Here is a 27,734-nt window from a genome sequence, read left to right as displayed (position 1 = left end):
ACAAGATAAACACTCAACAGGTGATACAAGAAGGCCTAGCACCATTGGACCTATCACAAGAGGGATGATCAATAAGCTACAAGATGAGTACTCTCCCAAAGGCCAAACCCTCTTTGCTATCTTTGGATGGAAGATTGGAGACCTAGAAGATGCTTTTAAGATGCCAAAGCATGGAGAAGGGTAAAAGTGGACTTTGACACATGGGGTGTGTGCATAGTAGCCTAAGGGGTAGTATTAGCTTATTTTAATTCCACTTATACGCTTATGTAATAAGCCACGTGAATAACATGGCTTCTAGAAAGCTATCACATTTTGCACATGTGGGTAAGGTGGCACTTGATCCGTATTTTGTGGATCTACTTACCTCACATGTATGGCATTGCATGGACTTGAGATTTAGCTATATAATCTCCTGAGATAAGCATGTATTTCACTTTTGGAAATATATAGAAGATGAATTCTGCACTTTGCAAATTTCTCTCATCCGAAAGTCATATCTACTTGCTTGCTCTTCCATTGCTATCTTCTTCCATTGTGGAAGCCGCCTGAGATAGTCTACCATTCCCTCAAGCAAACTTCCATTCCACCTCCCCATAATCACTTCAATCCGCTGCATACAGTTCACTTAGTCCAGCCAAAACAGAGAGCCTTCTCTGCTACAACTTCTCCAGCACTGCACCAAGCTTTCTTGACTGTTTCATGGATTATTCAGTTGCAGCAGAGCTGGTTGCTTCCTCTAGTCTCACGGATCTGCTCCTATGCATCCTCTTTGATGCATCAAGTGGTATCATGAGCCTTGGTTCAAGTTAGAACCGTGAGATAAGTCCAGATTTCTTTCAATTCTTTGCTGTCAAAAATTTCCTGGTTGTTCTTGATGTTCTCTGAAAATTCTGCACTGTTTTCATCAATCATTGCTGTGTCTAGGATCTAATCTTACTTTCATTGGCTACTAGCTGTCTTTGCTTGAGTGTTACTTCATTTTATTCGGCTGTTATTGATTGTTTGAGTCTATTTTACCATTTAAACATCATTTCTGGTTTTGTCTTAAGTCTTGTTAGTTACTTTGCTGTGTTGTTATCAAATCTGGTTTTTCAACCAAGTTTTACCAAAAATCTGAGTTGTTTGAATGTGGCTACACCAAGTAAGAGCAATGAATACTTCAGAAATGAGCTCAGGTGTTTAGATCTACCATTCAAACTCAAAATCTGTGCAGGTTTTTTTTTAAAAAAAATCTGACAGCATTTCAGTTCTGTTTTTGTGCTGCATTGCCACTGTTCTTATGGTCATTTACTGTTCTATTGAACAGCAGTTGGTTGATCCATTGTCTGAACCATTTGGAAGATGAAATGAGTTGATTCCAAATAGTTTGTCATGTGGCAAGAGTGTCCAAGCATTTGGCCGAGATGCATGTGTTTCCTTGAGTAAATTCTGCTTAATTGTGTGTGGTTAGTATTAGATCATTGCTAACCATCATTAACACTGAATTTCTGCATTTGTGCAACTTTCAAATACCATTTCTAACTCCTCTTTGCTGTTTTCAAATCAGAATTACTTTTGAGTCAAAATTTGACCATGCTAGTTGTTAAATTTAGGTGAAATCTGGTACTGCAGTAGTGATTTTCTGTTTTATATAGTTTTGATGCATCCAATTAGTTCCAACAAGTCATCATTCATCATCAAAACATGTTTGAATCATTGGAAAATAACTAGGTGCAGTACTGTTCATTTGGTATATTTTTCTGCATTGAAAAATTGATTCTGCTGAAAACTGTGCTGGTTTATTGTCAAATTCTGCACTGCATTACTTTGCTTGATTCATCACATTTAGATGCAGTAAAAGCCATGGTCCATTTAGAATATCAAGATAACAATTCAAAAGAGATATTACATATGTTAAAAAAGGCACTTAGGACCATTGTATCATCAGTTTCGAAAGTTTGAAGAATAGTAGTGTTGCTGTTAAAATCTGGTGCAGAAATCTGGTGCCACTCATTCAGGCATTTCATCAAACAGTTTTGTCAATTTTCAATGCATAGCCAATCCGTGTGTGATTCTGATTTAAAGTCTTTTCTTGTGTTTAAATCTGATCTAGAACCCTTCTTAGGATCTATTTGAGGTGCCACCGTGTTTGAAAACACTTTCATTGCTTGATTTTCGAATTTTTCTACATTCTGCACACCAACTGTTTGAAAAATTTCCTGGTGTTGCTGTCTTTTGGTTGTGAAAAATTACAGCACTTGAGGTGATATTTTCAGTGATTAATTGGCTTGTTGGGTAGGTGGTTTATACCTCAGGAGGTGTATCACAATTGGAAGCATCAAAGAAGGTTCAATGAAGAGGAGCAAAGACAAGAAGATGGTACTTGGGATGGAAAAACCGTGACAATTCTGCACTTCCAAAATGTGCTGCAGCAAGTGCTGAAACAGCAACCAGCAGAATTGTTGCTGCAGAGTTGTGTTCTTGAGTGATCACTTGCAGCTGAGAGGATTGGTGTGAATTAAGCATAGTTCACTCTTTGTTTTGAGAAGCCAAAGCTGCACACTTCTTTCCCTTAGCCAATTCGTATTTTTTTTTCTTACAATTTACCAAATTTCTTTTGTAATTTCCTTTGGTTTCTTTGGTTGTAATTTCCAAATCCAAGCAAGTGAGGTGCTAGAGTTCACAAGTGCTCTTCCCTCATTTGTAACTAGACTCAAAAGAAGTCTCACTTTAAAATTGGTAGACGGTGAGTGTGTCTTAGATCCAAAGTCTAAGCCTCACCTAGGAGACCTCACTTTGATTGCTTGTCCCATTCTCGGCTAGATAGCGTATATCTTGTGCGAATAGGAAGCTCTCTTAGGGGTCCGAATTTAGAGTTAGGTTGTGTCCTTTCTTGGCTTTGTGTTTTCTTTGTTGTCTTTAAGACTTAAGTGGATTTAAGAGTAATTTTGATCTAAGGACTCTAGTAAGTAACTAGAAGCATATTTGGCAAGGATAAGGCTTGGTACTTAAGCATTCCTAGTGAATCACCTCCCTTACCTGGAATATTGCTTTCAAGTGAAAAGCTCTAGTCTTTACTTCAAGAATAACATTTAAGTCCATCATAATGTCTAGAAGGCATTCTCCTAGGATTAGTGATAGTGAAAAAGAACATTTTTCTCTTCAAACTTTAGTTAATGAATTCAAGGAAATAAGAAGAGAAATGAATGAAGAGAAAGCCAATAGAGAGCTTCAAAATGCTGTTATTCAAGATGAGTTGAGAATGATAAGGAAAAGTAAGTCTAGGGGAAGTCAGAGTGAAAACTCTCAAGAGGGAGGGATGTCTATGAGTCTGGGTGATTATTACCCTCATCAGCCTTCTACTTCTAGAAGGCATAGGAGAAATTCTCATGCACCCCCACCCCCTAAAGAAGTCAATGTGGTGTTGCCTCACTTCCATGGGAAAGACAATGTAGAGGCTTATCTTGATTGGGAGATGAAGGTAGAACAATTGTTTGAATGCCACCAAGTGAGTGAAGAGAGGAAGGTCTCTCTAGCTACCCTAAGCTTTCAAGGGTATGCAATGTATTGGTGGACTGCCTTGGTCCAAGAGAGGCTTAGACATCAAGCCCCTCCCATCCACTATTGGAATGATCTCAAGTCTGCCCTTAGGAGGAGACACATTCCCTCCTACTACAATAGAGAACTCATGGATAAACTCCAAAGGTTACAACAAAGGTCTATGACAGTTGAGGAATATAGACAAAAGATGGAGTTGTATATGATGAGGGCAGGCATAGTAGAAGGTCCAGAAACTACTTTAGCTAGATTTTTAAGTGGGCTCAATTTTGACATAAGAGATAGGGTTGAACTTCTACCTTATAGAGATTTGAATGATCTTGTTCAAATGTGTATAAAGGTAGAACAACAAAACTTGAGAAAATCTTCTTCTAAAAGAATTCAAGTTCAACCTACTTTTGAAAAGAAAATTTTTAAAGAAAAAGAGCCATTTAAACCTCTAGCCAAAATAGAAGAGAGACCCAAGAAAGAGACACCCTCACACACAAGAACAAGTGAAATCAAATGCTTCAAATGTCTAGGAAGGGGTCATGTAGCTACTCAATGTCCTACAAAAAGAAACATTATTTTGAAAGGCAAGGACATTTATAGTAGTGAAAGTGACACCCCAACTAGTACAAGTGAGAGTGAGGAAGAAGAGAGGGAAGAGGAAATATATGCTGATGATGGGCAACTTCTCATGGTGAGAAGGATACTTAGCAACCAACCAAGTCTTGAACACATATCACAAAGAGAGAACATCTTTCACACAAGATGTAAAATTCAAGAAAATCATTGTTCTCTCATTGTTGATAGTGGGTCTTGTTGCAATTGTTGTAGCACAAGGTTGGTTGAGAAGTTGAAACTTGATATTATACCCCATCCAAAACCTTATAAACTTCATTGGCTAAATGAAGATAGGGATATAATAGTCAAGAATCAAGTGAAGTTGGCATTTTCCATTGGGAACTTCAAAGATGAAGTTTTATGTGATATAGTTCCCATGGAAGCATGTCATGTGTTATTGGGGAGACCATGGCAATTTGATCATCAAACTATCCATCATGGTCTAACCAATACCATCACTATCCATCAAAAGGACAAGAAGTTTGTGCTTCATCCTTTGACTCCTACCCAAGTGGCTAAGGATCAAGCACAAATGAAGATTTTAAGAAAGCAAGAACATGATCAAAAGAAAAAGTCAAAAAGAAAGGGAGGTATAGAAACAAGTGTGCCACCTAAGGTCACTCAACATGAAGTCCTTTTAAACAAAAAGACTTTAATCAATACACTTCAAGTTGAGCAACCTTCATATCTTCTTCTTTGTCAAGGGACACTTACATGCACATCTAGTGATTCAAAGACTTCAACTCTTTCTCCATCCATTCAAAAACTTTTGAAAGAATTTGATGATCTATTCCCACAAGAAATTCCAAAAGGGCTTCCACCCATAAGAGGAATTGAACATCAAATTGATTTCATTCCAGGGGCAGTTCTTCCTAATAGGCCAGCCTATAGGACAAATCCCCAAGAAACTAAGGAGATTGAGACACAAGTCCAAGAGTTGCTAGATAAAGGCTTAGTTCAAAAGAGTCTAAGTCCCTGTGCTTGTACCAGTGTTACTTGTACCAAAAAAAGATGGGAAGTGGCGCATGTGTTGTGATTGTAGAGCTATCAACAACATCACAATCAAGTATAGACATCCCATTCCTAGGCTTGATGATATGTTGGATGAATTGCATGGAGCACAAATATTTTCAAAGGTAGATTTAAAAAGTGGCTATCACCAAATAAGAATTAAGGAAGGTGATGAATGGAAAACTGCCTTTAAGACCAAGTTTGGATTATATGAATGGCTAGTTATGCCTTTTGGTCTTACAAATGCTCCAAGCACATTCATGAGACTTATGAATCATGTCCTTAGGGATTGCATTGGGAAGTTTGTAGTTGTTTACTTTGATGACATCTTGGTATATAGTCAAAATTTGCAAACTCATGAAAAACATTTGAGAGTTGTTTTAACAATTCTTAGAACACACAAATTGTTTGCAAACTTTGACAAGTGTACCTTTTGTGTTGATAGTGTCATATTTCTTGGATTTGTGGTCACCAAAAATGGGGTTCATGTGGACCCAGAAAAAATAAAGGCCATCCAAGATTGGCCTCCTCCAAAGAATGTAGGAGAAGTAAGGAGCTTCCATGGGTTGGCAAGCTTTTATAGAAGATTTGTTCCTAACTTCTCTAGTCTTGCTTCACCCCTCAATGAGTTGGTGAAAAAAGATGTTACATTCCATTGGGGGGATAAACAACAAAAGGCTTTTGAGCTACTCAAAGAGAAGCTCACACAAGCACCCATTCTAGCTTTGCCAAATTTTTCCAAAACTTTTGAGCTAGAATGTGATGCTTCAGGATTTGGCATAGGTGCAGTATTATTACAAGAAGGACACCCAATTGCATACTTTAGTGAAAAACTTCATGGTGCCTCTTGTAATTACCCCACCTATGACAAAGAACTCTATGCACTTGTGAGGGCTCTTCAAACTTGGGAACATTATCTTGTTGCCAAGGAGTTTATCATTCATAGTGATCATGAATCACTTAAGTATTTGAAGAGTCAACACAAGTTACAAAAGAGGCATGCTAAGTGGTTGGAATTCATTGAACAATTCACTTATGTTATTAAATACAAGAAAGGAAAATCCAATGTGGTGGCTGATGCTTTGTCAAGAAAAATTAATCTATTAGCCACATTGGGAGCTCAAATTCTTGGATTTAATAACATTCTTGAATTATATTCACAAGATCTTGATTTTGCTCATATCTATGAGGAATGTCTCAATAAACCTCAAGGAGGATTCTATGTGAAAGAAGGATATCTTTTTAAAGAAGGAAAAATTTGCATTCCTCAAGGTTCACATAGAAAACTCCTTGTTAAAGAGACACATGAGGGAGGATTAATGGGACATTTTGGGGTAGAAAAGACCCTTGGCATGTTGAAAGAAAAATTCTTTTGGCCTCACATGAGAAGGGATGTTCAAAGGCATTGCTTTAAGTGTATAACTTGTTTAGAATCTAAATCTAAATCAATGCCTCATGGACTGTATACTCCTTTGAATGTTGCTTCCACCCCTTGGGAAGAGATAAGTATGGATTTTGTGTTAGGTCTTCCCAAAACTTCTAGGGGTTTTGATTCTATCTTTGTGGTGGTAGATAGATTTAGCAAAATGGCTCATTTTATACCTTGCCACAAAGTAGATGATGCAAGCAACATTGCAAAGTTATTCTTTAGAGATGTGGTTAAACTTCATGGGTTACCTAAGGTAATAGTTTCGGATAGAGATACAAAATTTCTTAGTCACTTTTGGCGGACCTTATGGTCTAGATTAGGGACTAAGTTATCTTTTTCTACTACTTGCCATCCTCAAACAGATGGTCAAACTGAAGTAGTCAATAGATCTCTTTCCACTTTACTAAGGGTAGTTCTTAAAGGAAATCACAAATCTTGGGATGAGTACCTGCCTCATGTTGAGTTTGCCTACAATAGAGTAGTTCATGGAACTACTAAATTGTCTCCTTTTGAAGTTGTTTATGGTTTTAATCCTTTGACACCCATGGATTTAATACCCCTTCCAAATTCTATTGATTTTGTTCATCAAGATGGGGTATCTAAATCTAAGTTTATCAAAGAATTACATCACAAGGTTAAAAATCAAATTCAACAACAAAATGAGAAATATGCCAAGCAACACAACAAGGGCAAGAAAGATTTAATCTTCAATGAAGGTGATCTAGTTTGGGTTCATCTTAGAAAGGAAAGATTTCCTCAACTAAGAAAATCCAAACTCAATCCTAGAGGAGATGGACCTTTTAGAGTGATAAGGAGGATAAATAACAATGCATATCAAATTGATCTTCCCCCTGAATATGGTGTTCATGCTACCTTCAATGTATCTGACCTTAAACCTTTTGCAGGTTATGCAAGTGAAGATGACGACCCTATGGATTTGAGGACAAATCCCTCTCAAGAGGGAGTGGATGATACAAGAAGGCCTAGCACCATTGGACCTATCACAAGAGGGATGATCAAGAAGCTACAAGATGAGTACTCTCCCAAAGGCCAAACCCTCTTTGCTATCTTTGGATGGAAGATTGGAGACCTAGAAGATGCTTTTAAGATGCCAAAGCATGGAGAAGGGTAAAAGTGGACTTTGACACATGGGGGGGTGTGCATAGTAGCCTAAGGGGTAGTATTAGCTTATTTTAATTCCACTTATACGCTTATGTAATAAGCCACGTGAATAACATGGCTTCTAGAAAGCTATCACATTTTGCACATGTGGGTAAGGTGGCACTTGATCCGTATTTTGTGGATCTACTTACCTCACATGTATGGCATTGCATGGACTTGAGATTTAGCTATATAATCTCCTGAGATAAGCATGTATTTCACTTTTGGAAATATATAGAAGATGAATTCTGCACTTTACAAATTTCTCTCATCCGAAAGTCATATCTACTTGCTTGCTCTTCCATTGCTATCTTCTTCCATTGTGGAAGCCGCCTGAGATAGTCTACCATTCCCTCAAGCAAACTTCCATTCCACCTCCCCATAATCACTTCAATCCGCTGCATACAGTTCACTTAGTACAGCCAAAACAGAGAGCCTTCTCTGCTACAACTTCTCCAGCACTGCACCAAGCTTTCTTGACTGTTTCATGGATTATTCAATTGCAGCAGAGCTGGTTGCTTCCTCTAGTCTCACGGATCTGCTCCTATGCATCCTCTTTGATGCATCAACAGGTTTTTCATTTGAATTAGATTCAGACAATTTTGTTTCAAGATTACTAACTTTGTTTCTTAATATGACTTCCTCATCTAATGCATTATCATACTTAATTTGCAATTGTTTAAATTCCTTTTTCAAATTTTTATGAGCAACATTCAATTTTTCAGATTCATCAAGCAATTCAAGAAAAGCTTTTTGCAAATCAAATTCACTAGATTCAGAATTAGAACAACTTACTTGGCTTGCAGTGTCATCAACATTAGTTGTCAAACATAAGTTTGTTTCTTCAACAGAATCACTTGAACTACTTGAGTCATTATCAACCCAAGCAATGTGAACCTTCTTTTTCTTGTGAAGTTTCTTTTCTTTTCTTTCTTTACTTCTTTTGTTGCTTGAACAGTCAGCTTTCAGATGGCCTCTTTCACCACATCCATAACATTTGAAACTTGAAGAAGAACCTTGATAGTCCTTCTTTTCCTTCAAGATTTTGCTTTCAGATGATTTATCGTTGGCCATCAAGCATAGATTTTCTTGCTCATTAGAATCGCTTGAGCTTGAGGAGTTTGATGTAGACCATGAGTTCGAACAAGTCAACTTAGCCACATTCAATACTTCATCATGAGTGACTCTTAAAAATTTCCACATTTCCTGAGCACTTTTATAAACAGATACTTTGAAAAAATCATCAATGGTTAGTGCAGATAAAATTATATTTCGAGCCTTAATATCAAATTGGGCTCGTCTATTTTCCTCAACAGTCCAATTAAAATAAGGTTTTTCAGTCTCTACACCATCAACAGTATTCATAGGAATATAAGGGCCATTTTGTACAGCTTCCCAAATACCTCTATCAACAGACCCCATAAAAATCTCCATTCTAACTTTCTAAAAAGCATAGTTATCACCAGTAAACAATGGAGGTCTGTTAATGGAAGCACCCTCAGCATATACATGGTTTTGATTGTGACCAGCCATTTTCGCAAATTTTGAAAAACTATCAAAGCAAGCTCTGATACCAATTGATGGTATCGGAGGGGGTATTTTTCGAAGAGTATAGCGCAGCGGAATTAAAACTCAGAGAGTGGAAAGCGTATTCGATCACAATTAAACTTAATTTGGTCCTTTTAGTAAAAATAATTTTCTTTCAGAAAATTAATCAAACAGTTGATATACGTAAAATAAAATGAGTGTAGGGAATAAGAAGATCAACACAGAATTTTTATCCTGGTTCGAATCAAAAGATTCTACGTCCAGTCGTTAATCACTATAAATAGTGATTAACCTTTTTCACTAAAAAATTGTTTAACAGATTACAAGATAATAAACAAGAATAAAATGAATAGAACCACTCTACCAACTTGAAGAGAACCGCTTCAGCAATCGACCAACGATTCACAAGCTTCTCCTTTCACAAGACCTAGGCAGAGCACCTTGCTAACTTGAAGAGAGTCTGCTCCGACTATCGACACACGATACGCGAGCCTCTCCTTTCACAAGACCAAGCAAGGGAACGATGAACAAAAAAGCTCTCTAAGAACGTTCCTCTGACACACAGTGTTCTAAGCTTTCTCAGTTCAAAAAAAACGTTACTTTCTAATTTCTCCAAAACAAAATATATAGCCAAGTACACTGAGTGCCAAAGGTCAGCTCCCAACTGCCATGAATAATCGATTATTGTAAGTGATAATCGATTATTCAAGTCCGTTATAGGTTTTCAAAAATGTGATAATCGATTATATGAAGTGATAATCGATTATTCAAGTATGACTTGTGATAATCGATTATTGCTTAATCATAATTCGATTATTGTAGTTAAAAATGCAAGTTTACAAGGTTTACAAGAATTTCCTACTACATTTAATTTCTACAAATTGCTTTTAACTAATTCTAATATCTTCTGCAACTAAAACTTCTTGTAGCATCATCAAAACAAATTTCTTCAAGATTTACCAATATTCCTTATTGGTAACACCAACTCCATCTGTGATTTGGGGAAATAGAGACTTGTTCAAATGATCAAATTGGTATTCCTGACTTAGTGTCTGGTTCAAATTAGTTTTCAATGTCACAGTGCATACCAACTTGCTCAAATGGTCAAATCTTCAACTTAAAACCAATTTAGACAAATATAAGCAACACACAACAATATGACACACACATATTACTCAAGAATTCAACCAATAATATCAGCAGTTCTATCAATCTCAGACAAAACAAATATGCAAACACAATCATAGCATCAAAAAATTAAAAACAAAGTAATTAGCTTCCCTTACCTAGAAGATGACCAAACAACTCTAGAAATCCTACAACAACTCCAAAAGCAGAGGACATCAATCTGCTCATATACGAACACAGAACACAATCAGGGTATACTATTAGAACCACTAATCAATATAGTCTTATAAAAGACTCACACCCTATATGCAACCCAAGATAGTTTGCATGCGAAGAAAAATAAAGCAGGCCAAATGGAGGAGTAGAAAACCAACTTACTCTATTTGAGAAACTAATCAGATGGAAGTGGAGAGCTCACATCAAGGATTACTTAGGCGATTTTCGATCTTCAAATAGATGAATAGGCAGTTAAAAAACTTAGAGAAAGGATAAAGAACTCTAAATAAAGTTTTGAGAGATAATGTAATTTAAGATAATAAAACTCGTTTATAACAAAACTATTTATATTAAAACATTCTAATATTAAAATAATCGAATCACACTATTTTTAAACTATTATCACTTTTAATATATGTAGATTTCTAAATCTTTAAAAAAAAATATCATCAATACATGACTTATGTGACATTTTTTTCATCATTTTACTATTTTTATGGACATTTTTGCTTATGTTGGTAAGTGAAAAAAAAAAACACTTTCTCTAGTTTTGCAATAGATACTCACATTTCTTAAACTTTTAAGAGAACAACAATTGTAATGCATGGCTTATGAGACATCTTTTCATCATTTTACTATTTTTTATGGACATTTTTGCTTAGGTTGGCGAGTGAAAAAATAACTCTCTAGTTTTGCAATAGATATTCACATTTCTTAAACTTTTAAGAAAATAACAATTGTATTTCTTATAATTTTTTTTAAAATATTTATCTTTCTTATAGATTTTTTTAAAATTATTTTATTTAAATATGAAATAATAATTAAAAACTTTAATAAAAATTACGAAACTGGAATAATGATTACATATTTTTTGTAGAATAATGATTACATATTTTTTGTTATAAAAGATCAACACATTTAATTATTATATTAACAATATCTAAAATAATTGCATTCTCACTCACTTATAAATTTGCGTATCAAAACTGTATTTATGAGAAAATACTGTTAATATAAAAATAAATAAACACTTATTAAATATCGTATTAAAATTTTTAACTTCTTATTATATGCAATATTGATGATTTTAATACATATATAACCATGTATACAAATATAAGTAAAACATAAATGTGATAAAGAATAAGAAGGGTTAAACACTTAATCATTTATAAGAGCATTTAGAAAAACTTTACAAACAAAAGCAACAAGACAAACTTATTTTTATATTGGTTTACTCTAAATTAAGCTATGTCTAGTTTTCCTTTAAGCACACTTATGAGATTCCACCAATCTTTCAAAAGATTATAATGAGTTTGACTATTTCTGATTTTACAAACTAACTCAACTAGTCAGACGAGTTTCACCACTTTTGGTACTTCACTAGTTCAACTAACTAAGTCGTTTAACTCCATTGAGTTAAACAACAAATTCTTTTAATTCACTTTTGAATATACAAACACAACAAAGGTGTTTTTACAAAACAAGTACATATTATAACTCTCATAGAGAGGATAAATTTTCAATACAAAGAAATTTGAAGATTTGTAATAAAATTTTACTTTTCAAAGAATATGTTAGACGATGAAGGTTTGAGAGAAAATGACACCCTAAATTCAAAACATATTCTTCTTATATTCTCTTCAATCCTCTTTATATAGTCTTCTTCGAAAGTGATTTGTTACTTATATGCATTGACTTTCTTGTAGGTAGGTAACCTTTTGTATGAAGTCAGATGCTATGTACTTTTGCAAATATAGCTTGTAAAGCACTTGAATAAACATTCGTACAATGTCTACCTATCTCTTAACGTTCTTTTGATCCAATGCAAAACTTTTGAAAAAAACTTTGTACTTTTGTGATTAGCACAAATAAAGAGAATACAATACAACATACAAAAGAGTATTATTCGTACATGCATTTGATACATTAAAAGTTATTAAGTGTTTAGACAAGGTAGTTAATTGTACTTATCGTTTAAACAATTTCTACTTTTAGAGTAATGTTGAGCGTTTATGATAAAGTTTATATAATTATAGCGTTTAACATGCTTATCTTATACTATTCATTTTATTAGACATTATTTCTTTAAACATGATTTATTAAACTTCAAAGCAGGAGTTGCTAAATATCTTTTCTTAGAATCTTGTCTTAATACTTAAAACAAAGACTGGTTTAATCTTTAAGAATTATAATTTTTTATTCAAAATGGAAAAGTAAAGATTTATTTTAAAATTAGAGATGAGATCATTTAGGAGAGTTAAGTTGCAAAATTTCTAGTATTATCAATTGATGACAAACCCATTTGTTCTTAAAATTTTCGATGTATAAAACAATGAAAATAAAATATCTTTTTATTAGACCGGTCATCATCTTTTTAACACTCAAGAACAAGAACATGATTTAACATGCTTATCTTATACGGTTCATTTTATTAGACGTTATTTCTTTAAACATGGTTTATTAAACTTTAAACATAGTTTATTAAACTTCAAAGCACGAGTTCTAGACGGTCTTGTCTTATTAGATGATCTTGTTTTAATACTTAAGAAACAAAACTGGTTTAATCTTTAAGAATTATAATATTTTTTATGAGATCATTTAGTATAACATAAAGAGAGAGAGTTAAGTTGCAAATTATCTATTTTATTATAGTTACCTTAAAAGTATTATCAATTATTATTGATTGATGACAAACTCATTTGTTCTCGTTCGTAATTTCCTATGTATAAAACAATGAAAATAAAATATCATCATCTTCTTAACACTCAAGAACAAGAACACTGTTAATCTCGTTTTGTGGGGAAATAGTATGTAAATTCTAACAAATATTTGTCAAAATTGATTCAGCGTATACGAATATGCTTACATAAAATTCAACATGTTTTCTTTAGAAAATCATATTTAATTAACAGTTGTGCATTATTTAGCATGTAAACTAACCCTAATCCAGTTTCATGTTGGAAGACTTCTAAAAGTCTAGTTGCGCGTTAGAGACTAACATCCTTCTCGTAAACGCGTTTTCTACGAGAAATTTGTATATAGTAAGACAGGGACGTGTTCATAATCTTAATTTGGATTTCATACAGAGCTCAATTAACTATTTTTTATAAATTGAAAAATATAAGTATACATCAAGTAAAAAATGACTGAAACTTCAAATATTGTTCTAAGGTCCACAATTATAATCAATTACAAACTATGATCATCCCAACCTCTTGACCCATAGACTGGGGTAAATCATATATCAGCCAATAATAATACTAATAATTCAAGATAATGAAACTAACAAAGTAAATATTTGAGAAACAAAATGATAAAGTAACAAAAGTCGTTCATTTTACATTAAGTAATTTGACGTAATATCATTTTATATTAATCACAAAATCTCAAATTTATTTTAACACTTAAAGACAAATAAAATAACAACATTATACAACAATCGCGTCATCCAATTAGCTGAAAAATTAAATAGTAAGAATGAATTAAAAATATAAACATTTTAACTACTCAATAATTTAAAACATTAATAAAAAATAATTAAGAATATGTAAATTTACAAAGAACTTAAAATTTAATTAAGCCAGATATTTATTACTGTAAGAAAAGTAGTTCAATGAAGTTACACGATAAGGCAAGACTTAAGAGAATAAATCAACTAAACAAAAAGACAAGTCAATGAAGTTTTTATAAATATTTTGTCTTTATACAATGTTTGAAGATTTTTTTTCAGATTTAATTAAATATAAATATTAGAGCGTTTCCAATAATAACAATACAACTGGCAGACTGGAAAATTGGGACTCGGAAAGTGTAGTTTTGTTTCCAAATTGAAATGCTATGGTTGACCTTGACCTAATGGATCTCTTCCATGTTCTGTTAACTGTTTGTACTTTATCAAAATGATGTTTTCTTTTACCATGGACAATGCGGTTTCATAAAACAAAACTCATGCAAAGATCACAAAGACAAGAAGTTAATTGTTGGAAGATAACAACCACAAAACAAGTGCACATAGCAACCTTACCTTGTTCAAACAACGGTCAAAGTTAGTAGCAGTATGCTAGGTAGAGATAGCAAAAGTATCAGCAGACTTAGACAATCATCATGCTCATGTCCACCCAGAATGGTTAAAATTTCAGCTGAGCCTTCATCATCATCTTCTTCTTCTTCTTCTTCTTTCTCTTCTACAGCACGGCTTAAAAGACACGATGTTTTCATCAGTTTTAGAGGTGAGGACACGCGCAACAGCTTCACAAGCCATCTCTATGCAGCCTTTCAGCACAAGAACATCCAAGCCTTCATAGATAACAGGTTTCACAAAGGGGATATGATCTCTTCCTCTATTTTTGAAGCCATCAAACACTCCAACGTTTCTCTTGTTGTTCTCTCCAAGTACTATGCTTCCTCCACGTGGTGCTTGCGTGAACTCGCCAAAATACTTCAACTCAGGAAACGTGGAGGACACATTGTGATACCTGTTTTCTATAAGATTGACCCTTCCCATGTAAGGAAGCAGACAGGAACTTACGGAATGGCGTTTCAAAAATATAAAGAAGATGTCAAACAAAACATGGCCATGTTGCAGAAATGGAAAGCTGCTCTCACTGAAGTGGCAGATATAGTTGGGTGGGAATCAAAGAATTTTAGGTAACAGATATACTTTTTCTTTTAGAAATCTCCCCTTTTGTTTTCTTTCTTGAAACACGGTGATTGATTAAGTTTATATTTAGAGTTACTATGCTAACCAGATAAATCAATAATGTAGGAGTTTGGACAAATAGTGGGGGAGAGTTTTTCAGTAACAGTAACACAGTCCTTCAGTTTTTCAAACGGTAGTATAGAATTTCTCAGATCATAAGTCAAATCAATGTTATGTGAAGATGAATTACATCTTTTCACTTCTAAACATACTGTAAAGCACTTGTTTAACGTAAGTAACTATGTGATTACATTTTGTTTCATGTTGTGATGCACATTTCACCTTATATATGTAAATATTCTTTCTCTGCATATTAGGACGGAGAATGAACTCATTCAGGAAATTGTCAAAGACGTTATGCAAAAACTAAACCATATGTATCCCACTGAAGTAAAAACACTTGTTGGAATTGATCAAAATCTTGCTCCTATTGAATCGTTATTAAGACTAAGGTCAAAAGAAGTTCGCATAATTGGAATTTGGGGAATGGGTGGACTAGGTAAGACAACCATTGCGAGAGCTTTATTTGACAAATTATCATCTCAATTTGAAGCTAGTTGCTTCTTGGCAAATGTAATGGCAGAACATGAAAAGCAAGGACTTGATTATTTGCGCAATAAACTTCTTTCTGAGATATTAGAAGATGTGAATCCCCGTATAAGCACTTCCAAAGTGAGATCTACGTTTGTTATGAAGAGGCTTAGACAGAAAAAGGTTTTGATAGTACTTGATGATGTGGACGATCCAAAGAAACTCGAAGATCTTGCTGCACAACATGATTGCTTGGGATCTGGGAGTAGGGTCATTGTCACTACAAGAGACAAGCATGTCCTTAGCAAAGGGGTAGATGCAATCTATGAGGTTAAGGGATTGTCCCTTGATCATGCTGTTAGGCTTTTTAGTTTAAAGGCCTTTGGGAAAACTTATCCTGAAAGGGGCTTTGAAATGCTGTCTAAACAGGCAGTTGATCATGCAAATGGAAATCCATTGGCTTTAAAAGTTTTAGGTTCAGTTCTCCATTCCAGAAATGAGCAGCAATGGGACAATGCTATGAGAAAATTCAAGAAGGTTCCTAATGCTGAAATTCAGAATGTCTTGAGATGGAGTTATGATGGATTAGATTATGAACAAAAGAACATGTTCCTGGACATTGCATGCTTTTTCCGAGGAGAAAATAAAGAAAATGTTATAAGGTTGCTCGACATTTGTGGTTTCTATGCATATATTGGTATAAAAATCCTTCTAGAAAAAGGTCTTATAACTTTTTCTGATGATGGTGACGTGTGTATGCATGAATTGATACAGGAAATGGGTTGGGAAATTGTTCATCAGGAATCTATCAAAGATCCTGGAAGTCGCAGCCGACTGTGGGATCTTAAAGAAGTCTATGATGTGTTGAAAAATAACAGGGTAAGAAAGATAAACTGACTTACCCTTTTGAAAATGATGCAGATCTGTTTAGGTGTGATACTTTTTATTACCTAACATTGTAACATTTGTTTATCAGGGAACTGAAGCAGTTGAAGGCATAATCTTAGATGTGTCTCAAATAAGAGTCCTGCTGCTGAGCTGTGAGACTTTCTCAAGGATGATAAATATGAGATTTCTCAAATTCTATATGGGGAAGGGTAGAAAATGCAATTTGCATCTTCCTTCAGGTCTCCAATCCTTGCCTAATAAATTAATGTACCTACAATGGGATGGATACCCTTCCAAGTCTCTGCCATCAACTTTTTGTACTGAGAACCTTGTTGTGCTTTCCATGATGGAAAGCCACGTTGAGAAACTTTGGGATGGAACCAAGGTAATTTATTTCACTTTTCAACCGGTCAAGTTGCATGATTGTGCTACTAAAGAACTTTTTACTCTTTGCTGCTGCAGTGTCTTCCAAGCTTGAAAGAGATGAACCTCCATGCCAGCAAAAAGTTAACTAATCTCCCAGATTTATCTCAGGCACCAAATCTTGAAACTATAGATGTTTCTAATTGCACAAGTCTGCTTCATGTTCCCTTATCCATCCAATATGTCAAGAAGCTTCTTCTGTTTAACTTGGAATCCTGCAAGAGTCTCAAGAGTCTTCCAAGAAACATTCACTTATCTTCTCTTGAAATGTTCATTCTCAGACGCTGTTCTAGTCTTGATGAGTTTTCATTGACTTCGGAGAACATGACACGCCTAGACTTGAGAGAAACAAAAATAGCAGATTTCCCAGAGTCTGTTTGGCAGCATCTGAACAAGCTTGTTTACTTGAATCTGGAATCCTGCAACAAACTCAAGAGTCTTACAAGCAAGATTCACTTAAAATCTCTTCAAAGACTCAATCTGAGAGATTGTTCAATTCTCGAAGAGTTTTCTGTGACTTCGGAGAGCATGGAATACTTGAATTTGAGAGGCACGTCAATAAGAGAATTGCCAACATCAGTTTGGCGCAATAACAAGCTTTATACTTTGGTTCTTCATTCCTGTAAAAAACTGGTGAACTTTCCTGAAAGACCAAAAGTTGAGGATTTACCTCTCGTATCCTCCTCTGAAAGGCCAAATATGGATGAACTGTGGACTTTGTCATCTTTAGCAGATTTATCACTAAAAGGAAGCACTGTTGAGAATTTACCTGCAAGCATCAAAGATCTTCCTAGTCTAAAAAAACTTACCTTGACTGAGTGCAAGAAACTGCGGTCATTACCAAGCCTTCCACCATCCTTGGAAGACTTATCCTTAGATGAAAGTAATATTGTGTGCTTACCTGTAAGTATCAAAGATCTTTCTCATTTGAGAAAACTTGCCCTAATTAACCACAAGAAGCTTTTGACTCCACAGGATCTTCCACCATCTTTGAAAGCTCCATTACTCACTGAAAGTAAAGTTGATCCACACCTTGTGAGCATGAAAGGTCTTTCTCAACTACAGATGTTTCCTCAGGTTAAGTGGAAAATGTTTCATTCTCTACCAGAGCTTCCACCATTCTTGGAAGAATTTTCACTAAGTGAAAGCAATATTAAGTTCATACCTGAAAGCATTAAAAATCTTTCACATATGAGGAAACTAGCCTTCACAAAGTGCACGAGGCTGCAGTATTTACCAGAGCTTCCACCAAATTTGGAAGATTTGTTTGTAAGTGGATGTGACATTGAAAGCTTGCCAACAAGCATCAGAGATCTAGTTCACTTGCGAAAGATCACCTTAATTGAGTGCAAGAAGCTCAAGGCTCTACCAGAGCTTCCACAGTGCCTGCAATCATTGTGTGCAGCTGACTGCACATCACTTAAGATTGTTCGAAGTACAAAGAATATCTTAATAGAAGATAGGTATACATTCTATTGGAATTGCATAAACTTAGACCAAAAGTCGCGCAACAACATCATTGCAGATGCACCCTTTGAGGCAGCTTTTACTTCTTTGAAAGAAAGAACACCTCTTGGTCCTCTTATTTCTATTTGTTTGCCAGGAACTGAAATCCCAGACTGGTTCAGCCACCAATCAACAAATTCTTCACTGGACATGGAAATTCCTCTTGAGTGGTTCGTTGACTCGATGTTCTTAGGATTTGCTCTGTGCCTTGTAATTGGTGGTTTCCAACGGAACAGTAATGAAGGGTATGATCCAGATATCAATTGTTATCACTTTGTAAAATCTGCCTCCTACTCTGACCCCAGTGTTCCCTTTCTTGGACATTGCACAACTGTAATGCAGGTCCCAAGAGGTTTTAATTCAGATCATATATTTATATGCTACTATCCCTCTTTTAATGCCTCCATATTACAAGATTTCAAGGATTTAAGCTTGTACTATGATGCCAATGACTTAAGACTCAGAGTAATCTTTAAATTCAAGGGTCCATCTCAAAGGTTGGACATTGTTAAGAAGTGCGGGGTCAGACCTCTTTTGATCGCAAATACTGAAAGGCTTCACATAGAAAGTGAACTGCAACCTGAATAGAAGGGAGTATGAAAGTGTAACTAGGATTGTCAAGAGATATATTAACTGAGATGAGAAAGAACCAGGGGAATAACCTGAAGCGAACCAAAGCAAAGGTTTTATTTAAATCCAGTGGTCGCTGAGCTGAGAAAAAGAGTACATCTTGAAACCATAGGTAGGTAACTCTAAAATCTGCTGGAAACCTTGTTTTTCATGCATCCATTAGTACCTTAAAGTTTCAATCTGATACCATTGCAGCTCCTGATATGAGGGAAGAAAAAAATAAAAAAGTACCACTTAAAACCTTTTTCTATTTGTTATCGCCATTCATAATGTGTCACAAATGAATGAATGATATTGTGAATGATAATGGCCTGATAACTGTTAGGTTAAACTTAAATCTAATAAGATTAAATGAGTTATTCATTTGTTTAGGAGTTTTGTTATTTTAAAGTGCAAGAGTCGGATGTAATGGTTATTAGACAATAATAGAAAATAAATAGTGTCTTAATGGTGAGTTTATGGTTTTGCAGATGAAAAGTCAATATGTGATTCTATACATTGTAAGCATATGATCAACACATAGTGTAGAAAAACATCATAAGCATATTCAGAAATATGTAAGTGTCATTTTCTAACAAATTGGCATTAGAACTGAGAGAGCTTGAGTGTCCGAGTGAGAAAAAGATAGTGAGAGATGGTCAACTTAGCAAATAGTGTGTATTTGCCTCAATTGACAAAGAAAGTCAACTTTGGCAATTTAAGTGTGAAGATGAGAGCTTTTCTAAGATCCCAAGACGTGTAGGTTGTTGTTGCGAATGACTACGAAGAGCTCACGGAAGATGTAGAGCAAACAGTGGCCCAAGTTGTCGCATTAAAAAAATCACGAGTGAAGGATCAATCAGCCTTGTACATATTGTACCGAGTTATTGATGAATCTGGCTTTAAGAAGATAGTGAATGCTAAATCTTCAAGAGAAGCGTGACAGATTCTTGAGAAAGTTTACAAAGGTGATAATAGTGTAAAACAAGTTAGACTTCAAACTCTCATGGGCGAGTTTGAGAGTCTGAGAATGGAGAGTAGAGAAAGAGTGGTTGAGTATATATCTCGAGTGGAGGCGGTAGCGAATCAACTCGGAAGAAATAGGGAGGAGGTGTCTGTGAGTCGTATTATGGAGAAGATCCTAAGGTCACTGACTAAGGGCTTCGAGAATATTGTGTGTTCAATTAAGAAGTCCAAGGACTTGACCATGCTCTCAGTTGAAGAGCTTGTTGGGTCTTTGGAGGCACATGAGTAGTAGAGGAGAACGTTGTTTGAGCCACTTGATCAGGTACTTCTGTTAGGACATGGAGAGTCTATGAGAGGAGGAAAGGGAAACAGAACACTTAACTGCTAATTAGTTAAGTGAGGGGGTGGGAAATGGCCTATATATTAAAACCCCCTTTAATGTTCAGGAGTTAGTTGAGTAGTTGTATATGTTGACCGGTCTTAGCACCAGGTGGAGGGGGTTAAGCTCCTACGATACAGTGTATTCTTGATTCCTTGTTGTGAATATCATTCATACTATTCTTTCTTTACAAGTTCTTGATTGTTTGTGTTTGGGAGAGAGAGAGCTTGTTAGGAATTCTTTCCCGAATCCCTAACAAAGTGGTCCGACCTGCCGGATACGTTCGAAGGAGAATGAAAGCGATGGAGGGAAGAGTGCAAGCGGTTGAAGGGAAGATGGAACATCTTGAATTGGCAGTAGAAGGATTGAAGGCGGAGACCACAACAAATCGTCAAGAATCGATAGCAATGCGCAAGGACATCCAAGAACTGATAAGGGTGATGGGGGTGCGCAACAAGCAAACCGAGGGGGTTCCGATGGGAGTCAACGATCTGTAAACAATAATGATGCAAACCAGCGCGTTGATAATGGGGACAGAAATGGTGAGGGGGAACGATCGGGGAATTTACCTAATTAGAGACGAAGGGTGGAATTACCCATTTTCGAGGGACCCGACCCCTTGAATTGGATCAGCAGGGTGGAGAAATTTTTTGAAATTCAAAAGGTAGCAGAGGAGGAGAAGATTGAACTGGCGCATATTAGCATGGAGGGAAGCACCGAATATTGGTTCATGTTTTGGAAGGATAAGGCAAGTAACCGAACCTGGGAGGGACTCACGGAGGCGTTGTTGATCCGTTTCGAGAGTCGTCACCGAGGCGGAATTTTTGAAAGAATGGTGGCGATCAGACAAACGTCCACTGTAGAGGAGTACGTGAGGGAGTTTGAAGTGTTAGCCGGACAGACGAAGGAGTTTTCCAATAATCAGTTGCTGGGTTATTTTTTGGCGGGACTGCGCGAGGAGTTGAGGTGTAAACTGAGGCCCCATGACCCACGTGATCTGATGACGGCGGTGAGAATCGTGCGCGGCGTTGAGGAGGCGCTTCGTGGCCTGGGTTTGCTGGGGTGGTCTGGGGCCAAGAACCTGCCTTTATGGGGGCGATCCACCAACGACGGAGCAGTGGTGGCAAGAACCGAGGCGCAAAGAAGCACCCTGGGGAGGGCCGTTACGGCAGAGAGTGTTGGGTCGGTAAGACAGGATGGAGCATCGAGGAATGGACCGGAGAGAAGTAGCGGTTTCGGCGGAGGAGACAATCGGGGACAAAACTTTCGTAACCTGCCATACCTAGAATTTTTAATGCGGAGAGAGGAGGGGAAGTGCTTCCGCTGTGGAGGGCCTTTCAGTCCTGGCCATCAGTGCTCGGAAAAGAGTTTAAGAGTGGTGCTGCTCGCGGAAGATGAAGAAGAAGATACGAAGGGGATTGGGACTAAAACGGAGGCTCCATGCATGGAGCTTTCAGCATTCTCTGCCGGAGGGCTGACTCAACCTAAGACGCTAAAACTGCAGGGCAGAGTCGGGGAAGAAACGTCTTAGTACTGGTTAACAGTGGTGCCAGTCATAATTTCATAAGCAAGCGATTGGTGGAGGAGTTGAAGCTCGAGCAGGACGACACCCTACCCTACCAGGTGAGCTTGAGAGACGGCCACAAGAAGGGGACCCGAGGATGTTGTCCAAAGGTGAAAATAGGCATGGGTGGAGTTGAAATCGAAGAAAGATTTTACCTCTTCGAGTTAGGAGGAGTTGACATGATCTTAGGGGTCGAATGGCTGGCCAAGCTTGGGGAAGTCACACTCAACTGGCGAGATTCAACCATGGCGTTGAAGCATGCCGGGGAAAGGGTGGTCATTAAGGGCGATCCGGCGTTGGAGAGGAGGGCGGTCGAACCGGAAAAATTATTGAAGTTGAGCGAGATAGACGCGTGGGCCTTGGTGTGGAGTGTGGAGGGTGAGCTGGGAGAGGAAGAAGAAATTACAAAAGAACAGAAGGAGGAGTTAGAGGTAATTATAGGACATTATACAGGGGTATTTCGGGAACCCAAGGGCTTGCCACCTAATAGAAAGGAGGAGCATCAAATTATCTTAGGATGGACCTCAAGGCCGGTTACCACCAGATTAGGATGGGCGAAGCAGATGTTCATTCGGCCTACGAATTTTTGGTGATGTCATTCGGCTTCACCAATGCCCCCGCCACTTTCCAAAACGCCATGAATGATTTATTCAGGCCATACTTACGGAGGTTCATGCTCATCTTCTTTAACGACATCCTCATCTATAGCATGACGTGGGCGGAACATATGGAACATGTGAAGCAAGTGTTGGACCGACTGCAACAAAAGGACTGGGTGGCAAACACGAAGAAGAGTGAGTTCGGGAAGAGGTCAATCCGATATCTGGGGCACGTCATCACGGAGGAAGGGGTCAAGATGGATAAAGAAAAGGTAGGGGTGGTCGTCGCATAGGGAGAACCCAAAACACTGAAGGCATTACGGGGGTTTTTGGGTTTGACAGGGTATTATCGAAGGTTCGTCCGGAACTATGGTAAAATAGCGAAAGTCCTTACAGAGATGTTGAAAAAGGGAAAGTTTGTGTGGATCGAGGCTGCCAGGGAAGCAATGGAAAGGTTGAAGGAAGCTGTGACGACGGCGTCGGTGCTAGCATTGCCGGATTTTACGCAGTCGTTCTCGGTGGAGTGTGACGCGTCTGGTGGAGGAATTGGGGTGGTGTTGTCGCAGGGAAGAAGACCGATAGCTTATTACAGCAAAGCATTATCGGGTGCGAATATGGGGAAATCAAATATACGAAAAAGAGCTCATGGCGGTGGCGATGGCAGTGCAACAATGGCGACCCTACTTGCTGGGGTGGAAGTTCGTGGTGTATACAGACCAGAAGAGCTTACGGTTCTTGCTGGAACAAAGAGTGACAACGCAGGCCCAACAGCACTGGATAGCCAAGTTGCTTGGCTATGACTTCGACATAGTATACCGAATGGGGGCCACGAACAGGGTCGCCGATGCGTTATCACGTAGAGAAGAGGAAGAGCGGGTAGAAGAGGGTGACCCAAACGGAGAAGAGGTGAAGGCTGAATTAAGGGGGATAGTGCGACCTTACTGGCGTGATTTCCAAGAGGTAGTAAGGGAAGTAGAGGAAGACTCCGAATTGCAGAAGATCAAGGAGGACATTACCAAGGACCCGAACAAGCACCCTGCGTATACGATGGAGAACGGGCATCTACATTACAAAGGCCGACTGGTCCTAGCAGCTAAATCGGAATGGATCCCAAAATTGCTCGCTGAATTTCATAATGGATCCCAAAATGGCATTCGTGGGTATACCGAATTGAAACTAGCAATAGGAACAAAGCAAGTGGAGAAAGAATTGCCATCTGACTTACAAGTAAATGGACCCACATGTTGGCCAAGCAGGGTGATCACTAGACGGGTTCAGCAACATGAAGGAAGCCCACGCGAGCAAGTATTAATTGAGTGGCAGAATGGAGGAATGAAGAACGCTACATGGGAAGATCGGGTGGTGATGCAGGAGCAGTTTCCCGACTTTAACCTTGGGGACAAGGTTAATCTTCAAGGAGGGAGTGATGTTAGGACGTGGAGAGTCTATGAGAGGAGGAAAGGGAAACATAACACTTAACTGCTAAGTGAGGGGGCGGGAAAGGGCCTATATATTAGAACCCCCTTTAATGTTCAGGAGTTAGTTGAGTAGTTATATGTGTTAACCGGTCTTAACACCAGGTGGAGGGGGTTAAGCTCCTACGATACAATGTACTCTTGATTCCTTGTTGTGAATACCATTCATACTATTCTTTCTTTACAAGTTCTTGATTGTTTGTGTTTGGGAGAGAGAGCGCTTGTTAGGAATTCTTTCCCGAATCCCTAACAACTTCAGACAACACTTGACCTAAAGGGAGGAGCTCGGAACACTCGAGCTTGAGATGGTCCTGGAGGAAGAGGTCGTGGACAAGGAGGTTGTGGCCAAAGTGATGGTGGAAGTGATTATGAAGATGATAAGGAGCAAACCGGTAATCAAAACTGGTGTGGCCGTGGAAAAAGGAGACACCGAGGAGGTTGTTCAAGTAAGTCTAATGTTGAATGCTATAAATGTGATAAGCATGACAAACGAGTGCAGATCGGTCAAATGTTATTGTTATGGTAAGATGGTCATATAGAAAAATATTGTCGAGATGAAAGAAAGGAGGAAAAAAATCTCCTTACTGAGAAAGCTGATGAAAAAAATTGGAATTCTCTGGATGCCAAGAAGCCCGAAGAGGTCGGCCAAGCAATTGGGGAGCCCGAAAAATGAAGGAAGGAGCCTAACAACTGGCATTAGCCTGGCATGTGAGAACAGGAGCTCGACAAATGTGATTAAGAGGTTGGCAAGAGAAAATAGGAGCTCAACAAGTGGAAACAGGAGTTCGTTAATTGGTGATGGAAGCACGAAAGAGTGTCTACATAACTTGATGTTAGATGAGTTTAGCTCAATTGATCATAAGATAAGGGTCAAGGAGGAAGTGAAGAGCTCGGTGGATAAGCCTGCAGACACCACGATGGAGAGCCTGAACAAGAAATTGAAGAAATTGGAAAGCTCGGATTGGCGTCTACTCTACTCGGTAGAAAGCTTGGAGGAGTTAGTGAAGGCGATGGATTGGAGACCAAGTAGCTTGGTGGATGGTGAGGACAACAGGGTCAAGGAGATGAACCTCTACTTCGACATACTCCTTGGAGAGAAGGATTGTGAGGTTGAAGATCCCCTAAACGTGAACTCAAATGCTTGTTGTGCGATTTCTGAATGAGACGAAGCTTCGAGAAGAAGCGGAGAAGCTTATGTTGGAAGGTGAAAAAATGTTGTTGCAAAAACAAAGAGACATCTCGGAGTTGAAGACGGAGCGAGAGTTGCCGCTAAAAAGCTCTCTCTTACATAGGATGAAAATGGAATTGGTTTTTCCGTTGGTGATACTTGTGGTGATATTGGGCAAACTTGTAGTGATTTAGGGAAGTTGGAAAGTAAAGTGAAAACAACAGTTTTCATGTCCCCAAGTTTGGGCTTGGACCGGGATCGATTACCAATAAATATGATCATGGTATTGATTTTCCTATAGGTTTTATAACACTAAAGATTTTCAACGTTGAAGTAGTTGATAAAATAGGGAGCCCAATGCCTCTCCATGGAACTTATCTACATCACTAGGTTGTTGGAAAATACTATGAAGCAAAACATGTGACAACACACATGGTACGATGGTCAGCGATTTATTCATCCACTAGAGAAATTCTCTGTTTTGGATTTTGTTGATAAAGAAAATATTGAGCATATTTTGCCAATAAAGCCTCTGTCAATAGAATGCACCCTTCTCAAGCTTGTAGAGGAAGTCAAAGGTTTGAGAGAGTTGACTGCTACGCTATATACAATTAATGAATTTGTGGTGGATTTGGAACATAATCATTATCGGTCTTTCTAAGGTTTGACTTGTTTAATGCAAATCTCAACTAGGATTGAAGATTTTGTTATAAACACTTTGAAGGTTCATAGTCATGTTAGGCCACACCTGAGGAAAGTCAAGGACCCAACCAAGAAGGTCATGCATGGAGCAAATCGAGATATTTTGTGGCTGCAACGGGATTTTGGCATTTATGTTTGTGATATATTTGATATTGGCCAAACTTCTAGAAAGGAATAAACTCAGTGTGGATGGATATAATTGAAAAGTTTGGATGAAAGACAAACATTTAAGTTTAAGAGAGAATTTGAGAATTTTGTTAAGTTAAACTTAAATGTAATAAGATTAAATGAGTTATTTATTTGTTTAGAAGTTTTGTCAGTTTTAGAGAACAATAAAGTGTAAAAAAAAACACCATAAACATAATCAGAAATATATATATATATATATATATATATATATATATATATATATATATATATATATATATATATATATATATATATATATATATATATATATATATATATATATATATATATATGGGTTTGCTAACGCGCGTACGTCTGTTTTTCAGTTGGTACATTTTAGCAATGTGTACCGGATTTTAGTAGACAAAAATACCCTTATATATTATGGATTCCAAGTTTTAAGGTTAAGGGTATTTTAATAATTTTCATTCTCAAAACTTAAAAAAAAAAAAAGAAACCCCCCAAACCCTTACTCACCTCTCTCATTCCTCTCAATCCTTTCTCTTTCATCTCTCTCACTCCAACTTTTTCTCTGTCATTCCTACCTGTAGTCATTGACATATTCACCTTCAAGGCAAAGGTTCACTCAAGATCTCTTCAATTTCACCATCTTCACTAACCTCTCTAATTTATCACCTGTATTTGTTGAATCATCATCTTTAAAAAAAACTCTCCAGGCCAATTACCAATTCTTTCAGATGTCATTATGCTTGTGAAAATTAGATAAAATTATATACGACAAAAATTATAAAATGAAAATTCATTATAAAGTCATTTTTTGTAAGAAATTATTTAATAACTGAGTGTTTCTGATTTTTTTTCCAGGCCAATTACCAATTCCTTTGATGTCATTATGCTTGTGAAAATTAGATAAAATTAGATAAGACAAAAATTATAAAATAAAAACTCATTATAAAATCATTTTTTGTAAGAAATTGTTTAACAGCGAGTATTTCTGATTTTTTTCTAGGTCAATTACCAATTCCTTTATGCTTGTGAAAATTGGATAAAATTAGATAAGACAAAAATTATAAGATGAAAACTCATTATAAAATCATTTTTTTGTAAGATTGTTTAACAGCAAGTGTTTCTGATTTTTTTCAATTGGGGCTAGAGTAGGGATGATGAGAAAAGATTGGAGTGAGAAAGAGGAAAGAAAAAGAGTTGAGAGGAATGAGAGAGGTGAATAAGGGTTTGGGGGTTTCTTTTTTTTTTTTAGTTTTGAGAATGAAAATTATTAAAATACCATTAACCTTAAAACTTAGAATCCATTATATATAAGGATATTTTTGTCTACTAAAACCCGATACACATTGCTAAAATGTACCAACTGAAAAACAGGCGTACGCACGTTAGCAAAACCCATATATATATATATATATATATATATATATATA

General features: G+C 36.9%; 1 protein-coding gene across 1 annotated transcript; it reads left to right on the top strand.

The window, feature by feature from the left end:
* The first annotated feature begins 14,253 nt into the window (after positions 1-14,253).
* LOC124846260 (TMV resistance protein N-like) lies at positions 14,254-19,687 on the top strand. Its single transcript, XM_047323482.2, has 4 exons — positions 14,254-15,286; positions 15,656-16,748; positions 16,846-17,142; positions 17,220-19,687. Exons 1-4 carry the CDS (start codon positions 14,697-14,699, stop codon positions 19,272-19,274), a joined length of 4,035 nt encoding a protein of 1,344 aa, XP_047179438.2. The 5' UTR covers positions 14,254-14,696; the 3' UTR covers positions 19,275-19,687.
* The last annotated feature ends 8,047 nt before the right edge of the window (positions 19,688-27,734 follow it).

The sequence above is a fragment of the Vigna umbellata genome, chromosome 7 (assembly GCF_029865625.1).
Source record: "Vigna umbellata cultivar VRB3 chromosome 7, Vumbellata_1.0, whole genome shotgun sequence".
NCBI lineage: Eukaryota > Viridiplantae > Streptophyta > Magnoliopsida > Fabales > Fabaceae > Vigna > Vigna umbellata.
Note: the sequence above shows the minus strand (reverse complement) of the source record. Positions and strands in the feature narration are given on the sequence as shown.